The sequence below is a fragment of the Xenopus laevis genome, chromosome 2L (assembly GCF_017654675.1).
Source record: "Xenopus laevis strain J_2021 chromosome 2L, Xenopus_laevis_v10.1, whole genome shotgun sequence".
NCBI lineage: Eukaryota > Metazoa > Chordata > Amphibia > Anura > Pipidae > Xenopus > Xenopus laevis.
In genome coordinates this window covers 129,804,439-129,810,822 of record NC_054373.1, presented here as the reverse complement: position 1 = coordinate 129,810,822, position 6,384 = coordinate 129,804,439, and the positions used below count along the sequence as shown (strand labels likewise).

General features: G+C 42.8%; 1 protein-coding gene across 1 annotated transcript; it reads right to left on the bottom strand.

Annotated features, from left to right (window-relative positions):
- Positions 1 to 1,305: 1,305 nt before the first annotated feature.
- slitrk1.L (SLIT and NTRK like family member 1 L homeolog) lies at positions 1,306 to 5,321 on the bottom strand. The gene has a single exon (XM_018247255.2). The coding sequence runs from the start codon at positions 4,141 to 4,143 to the stop codon at positions 2,056 to 2,058; it is 2,088 nt and encodes a 695-aa protein (XP_018102744.1). The 5' UTR covers positions 4,144 to 5,321; the 3' UTR covers positions 1,306 to 2,055.
- Positions 5,322 to 6,384: the final 1,063 nt, after the last annotated feature.

Genomic DNA, 6,384 nt, shown 5'->3' with positions numbered 1-6,384 from the left:
AATTTGCAGCAGAAGCACATCCTATTTTCTCCCACAGACAATCCTGATCAAAGCAAACTATCCAGCCCTGTATTTTCCAACCTTGGTAATTGCAAGAAGCACTATAAATTAATTTTAGGATAGACGTGTCAATAGCAAATGTATTCGTCTGTGTGTATAGATTTTATTTCCTGTCATCTAAGGCATGTGTATTGGAATTCATTTGGAAAAGATCACACATCACTATGATTTATTACATGGAGATTGTCCCTTGACAGTGACCTGCAATTCAGCTGTAACTCAAACAGATAAAGTCTTGAAGTTGTACCTGGGAAGCACAGGCCAAGCCTATTGGGATGTTTGGAGAATGAATGCAAATCAGTTAAAAATGATTCACATATTGAAGCATGTATGTCAAATTTGAATCTTAACAAATGGCAGCACCTTCAATTCAAATATAATACCAGATAGCTGCAGGCAGCCAGCAGGAAATCATTAACCACCACTTCCAGGTATAAAACAGATATTTGTTTCCATGTATTGCTTGTTTGGCTTTTGTCTGCTTTATGCAGTGACTGTTGCAGCAAGATAGCTGAAACCAAAGAGAAGCCTTTAAAAGCAGAGGCATTTATTTATATATTCTGTCGCAATATTAAAAAGAAAGCCTCTGGGATCCTCGCTTTCTCTAATTAGTTTTCATATTTTCTACAGATGCTGATGCTAAATTGTCTGCAGACAAGACTGCCAGTATTTGTGCTGCATCTGGGCTTGAAGTGCTGACGATTCAAATCTAGAATCTGCTTAATGAGACTGCTCTATGGTGAGTCAATTACATGAATTTCAAAAAAAGAAAAAAGAAAGAAAAAAAAAACAGTGCTATATATGCAATACCAAAAATTACTTATTCTTTTTTCCCATGATTTTTAGATCCCAGGGAAAGGGAGGCAGGGGTTTGGGAGTGGAATCTCAAACTGTGTGTTTAATAATCTTCAAATCTGATCCAGCCAATTAGATCCAAAATATGAAATGACCCCAGCAACTGACAGTGACAACCATTATTTGGAAACATTTCACTTTAATACTGAAAAATATGCCATTATAAAATTTTTTGAATATAATTACTGATTTTCAACATTATTTCTTCCATTTAGTTTACACTCCTCCATTTTTTTTTTTTTTTTAAATAAAGCCTCTTCTCTGAAGCGACAAAATGACATTAACTCATCATGCTCGTCTGAACCGGAATACCTTTGATTGCTTACACTGTAACCATAATTCAGAAATCATTGTACATTCAGAAATGAAAATGCATCGGTAGATATGTTATTTAAAGGAACACTGAATATTTTGCAAATAAAAAAAGAATGGGAAGTCAAGAAATTAAAAAAAAGGAAACTGATTTGAATATTCATGCAAACACGTCTTAAATAAAACAGTACATTGGTTCTTTCACAGTAAAAGTATGATAGTACTGCGATTCCATCACAAAAGATAGAGCAATGGCACTTTAAGTATACCACTAGTGTATAGAGATAGCTGGAGAAGATGAGACTTGTGGGGGTCAAAAGGGATGGTGTGCCCAGATGTGATCTCCAGTTCACTTGAGCGACCCTGGGGTACGTTGTATCCATGCGAGCCATGCAGCACTTGGTTTAGTTAGTCTCTTATATACATTACATTCATGCCTTCGTACAGCGTTCACCCTCTTGCACCAGCCCAGCAGAGAGCAGATGCTGCATGGTTATTCCCCCACATTCCAGCCTTTCAACCCCCAAGTAGCATATTCTGACATTCGCAATTCTTTCTCATGTGAATAGCACAACAGGCCGCCTAGCAACTGTCTCTTTAACATACCGTTTCAGTATTGACAGATGTCAGTTTTGTTTTGTTTTTTTATTCACAATAAGGTAGCTTTGAAACAATTCCTATTTCATGGAAATGGCACAATTGTAGCGAATGTTACAGCAATGCACAAAAAACATTTGCGTCCATTTAAGAAGTTATAGCATCAGGGTGCAGTGTTTCCCTCCACTCAAACCCTCCGGACCACCCTGCCCTTAACCCACCCTAATGCATCTAGTCTGACAAGGAGTGGGAGCCACAATCATAAACTCTATGGGTGCCATCTGTATTATAGGGTCCATTGTGCCAGTATGAAGAATCACATACTGTCTGGAGGGAATTGATTTCAGAAGCAGAGGAGTTGGCATCCCTTCTCTTCGATCTTTTTCTGTTTCTAAGGATAAATACGAGCATACCAACTACTGTAAAGGCAGAGGTAACAAACACCAACAGAAGTCCAGGAACCAACACAGATATGGACACCCTGCTGGTCTCTAGGTAGGAATTGGGACGAGTGTTGGTCTCTTCTGAGCCAGTACTATTTTTATGAAGGGAATTAAGTGTTGGGGACATTTTTGCATACAGTAGTGGGCACATCATATCATTGGAAAGAAACCTGAAATCTTTTCCCCAGAACTCCTCTGGGAAATAACATTTTAGATCACTTACAATTACCTCTGGGCCAAGGCGCTCTGCCCACTGTTTGAAAGGCACATTATTGCAGGAGCAGTCCCACTGGTTGCCATGTAGATCTATCTGTATGATAGACGTGAGCTGATCCAATACCCCAGCCACTGGGAGATACATAAAGTAATTATTGTGAAGACTTAATTTTGAAAGACTTACACCAGCAAACACATCCACAGGCAGAGATTTAAGAAGATTATTGTTTAGGATCAGGATCCTAAGATTAGGCATTGGATTAAAAGTGTTTGGAAGAATCAGCTGAATAAAGTTAAATTCCAGATTTAAGTATTCCAGGCTCTGCAGACCAGTGAATTTATCTGGCATGAGAGTGTCAATGCAGTTCTTATCCATGTACAACCAGCGGAGATCAGTGAGATTCTGAAATGTGTTATTTTCCACCATACCTATGTTGTTGTTTCCCAGATCCAGCAAAGTTAGGTTACCATAATCCACAAAGTGGGATTTGCGTATAGTGTGAATTTTGTTCTCCCTCAGAAATAATTCCTGTACATTTAGGGGTTTGGGCTCCAGGTCAGCCAGGCTTTTGACATTTTTGTTGCTGCAGTCGACTTTCAATCCAGGCCCTAGGATTTGCTGCCCACAACTGCAGGCAGCTGGACATGCGAAGGCATGAGGTGGTTTCAGATGAGAAATTTCCGACATGACAGCTGTGGGCCGAGTTTTTATTTGCCAGTTCCCAGGGATTTTCGTGCCCCCGCTCACTGAGGAGCCTGGAGTGGCAGAATCTTCTTGTCCACTGCTTTTAAAGGGGGTCGGGATTGGCCCAGGATCATAGGTTTCATCTTGGGCAGGAGGGGCGGCCAAACTGGAATCCACTGCATTTTTTAAGGGGCACAATTCTTGCTCTGTCGTTTCATTCAGATCATTTCCTTGGAGTCTAGTGGGAGCTTCACAAACGACTCTGCCGATCAGGGCATTCTTTGGGATGTTTTCTAGCCACTCCTTTAGAGATAACAGATCACAACTGCAATCCCATGGGTTATCTTCCAAAAGAATCTCGGCTATGCCTGGGATCTGTTCCAAGACCCCCTCATAAGGCAAGGTCTTAACTCTGTTCCCCCGCAGATCCAGGTGCGTGATGGGCACATACTGGAACACATTAGTAGGGAGTGTGCTAATGAGGTTGTCGTTTAAAATTAAAACCTCCAGCTTGTTCAGGTCCCTGAAAGCTCCCGGGTCAATGTCTCTGAGCAGATTGAAGTCAGCCTGGAGATACTCCAAGTCATCAAGTCCCAGGAACGTGTGTCTCCTGAACGACTTGATCTTGTTGTTATTAATGTGCAAGCGTTTCACCAGCTGCAGCCCCAGGAAGGAGCCGGGCACAATCTCGTGCAGACCATTGTTCTCCATGTGCAAACTGACGGCATTGTAAAAGTTGGCAAACTCATTGGGGAAAAGCCTCGTTAAAGAATTCCCGTGCAGAAACAGATGGTAGAACTGGGACGTCGGAGCCGAGAAACGCTGCAGGTTGGAGAATCCCTTTTTCCCACAGTCAACGTGCAGGTCCCCCTCGACCTCGTTACAAGAACACAACCTTTCTTTGCAGACGTCTCTGGTAACGTTTCCAGTGGCAAAACAAAGAGATATCTCCAGCAGCAGAATCCAGAGCAGCATTTTTAAACAGAGCAAGTCATCCCCGATCGCATGGCAAAGGGTTAACAATCCATCTCCGTGAGAGATTCTTCAAGACTCGCTCCTTTTTTTTTTTTCCCTCACACACTGAAAGCAGCAATAAAATATGGGAGCGACAAGAAGATCCGAGGGCTCCCCTCACTGCAATAATCCCAGACGGTTGTCGTCGATTTTGTACATCCACCAGCGATCTTGACTTGATGAACTATGCAGCACAAAACATCCGACTGATCAATTGGCCGACGATATCTGTCAGCTTGTACAAATCTGCGCCGTGGCAGTGACTATACCGCAGTTGTTGGCCACAGCCATGCTACAGACAGACAGACAGAGAGGCGTAATGGTCGGCTGGAATGTGCAGGGGGAGAGCGAAAAGCGACCTTGCCTTCCCCCCGCTTTGTGTCGATTCCGGATAAAAAGCAGAATTAAAGGCTGCCGAGCGCCTCTACCAATCTCTAATCCCTCTGTGCGCTGTTCACAGCCTCTTGGTGCTGAAATCACGCCCCAGTCTAAACATTCTCTAGCAAGCCAATGGCGCTGCAAAATTTCCGCAATCGCTGCGTTTCTCTGCTGTCCCTGGCCGCTTTTCCTTCGCTGCTTCTTCCCCCCCACTGTTAGTATCCAGGGGCTGTGGGTTACAGCACAGACACAGTGGATATGCTCGTGTGTGTCTGAGAGAAGGAGTGAGCTGCTAAGAGGCTCTGCTCGTTCCAGCCTGGTGCACTCTGAAACATCTGACACCCTCTGCTGAGCTGCAGTGGCAAAAATCCATTTGCTGAGGGGATGCTGGAAAAAAAAAAATCAATCAACGCACAGGGCAAGCGTTAAAAATGTTGCTATTAAAGACCGGCGATCTACTGACACGCTTATTTTAAATGGGTAGTTGATTTTTCCTCTCTCAAGTTTAGGGACTGACAATAAGCTTCCAACTAAGTGAAGATGACGCGCATGCACACACACACACACTCACATACGCACACACATACGCACACATATATATAATCACGCGGAGATACAATAAATATAATAACCCATTCATCACCGGCAATACAATTGTCATAGGAAGGACAAACAAATGTGTTAGTGTCTATACACGACTAGGATTTAATTTCATATGGAATCACATTTGTTCCACCCCCCCCCCCCAGTCCCAAATAGACCTAATTCCTTTTTGTCATTCCTTTAAGGAATAGGAGTCTCACAGATGTTATAGGTTAGGCAATTGTACTGTGTTTGTGAGGGGGGGGGGGAGTGGTTTTTGATGCAGCAGATATTTAATCTAAGATTTTAAAATGTGCTACTGCCTTTGGGTTCTCTGTGTGTCTGCAGTGGGTTTTGGTGGTCTCAGAGCACTATGCAAACAGGTTTATTTCCAAATTCCTGCTGCACGCCAAGAAGGCAAGCAGAATGTAGCTGTGGTCTGAGGTGAGTCCATGGATTGGCAGAAAGATGGTCACCAGGCAGGAGATCAGTGCTTTAAACATGACAGAGCTTCTGGCTGTAGCACACAAGAGTCAAATGAAATCAGGAGGCAAGAAATCAGTGCTAATGTCAGCACATTCAGATGAAACCCTTGGTTGCATGGATGCTGCGGAATGCCTTTGGGAACTTTCAATCATCACTAGGAGCTTAACTACAGAACTACAGCTTCAGGGATGGGAAAGGAGCAGAAAGGGGAGGAGAGAAGGTTGGTCATAGTGCCTATATATAGCAATGCTGCTCTAAACCATAAGGAATGTTCAGTTGACTGTCCCTCATGAATACTAATGAGCCCAGGCTTTCAGAGTCTGCAGTTGCTAAAACAAATGAGACATCCAACCAACCCCACCAAGTGACCTTATCAAAGTAAATTAATTAAGATCTTACAGAGTCCTCGGCAACCCTGGTCACTGCAGAGTCCTTCTTTCACACAGCCCTAGATTTATTTGACTTGGATAATTCTGAAAAGATAGAGGTAGGATGCGTTTTACGTGAATTAACAGTAGTTAGATCTCGACTGAAAGACAAGGCTGGTTGCTAAATTCTTTACGACTCATTAGTTCACATGTGTGATCTCTGCTAATCCGAAGACACAGTATCAGGTATGAAATCATGTCTGACTTGGACTAGCATTCACCGGGAGGCAGTAATTACACTGCGACATAATACACATTTTTGTCAAACAATGGTATTTTTTTTTTTTTAAATCAATGCTCTCGTGGGAAACGTGAATACAAAAAAAAT

Excerpts from the sequence above, each read along its gene's own strand:
- slitrk1.L (XM_018247255.2), bottom strand. The coding sequence starts at position 4,143 with ATGCTGCTCTGGATTCTGCTGCTGGAGATATCTCTTTGTTTTGCCACT.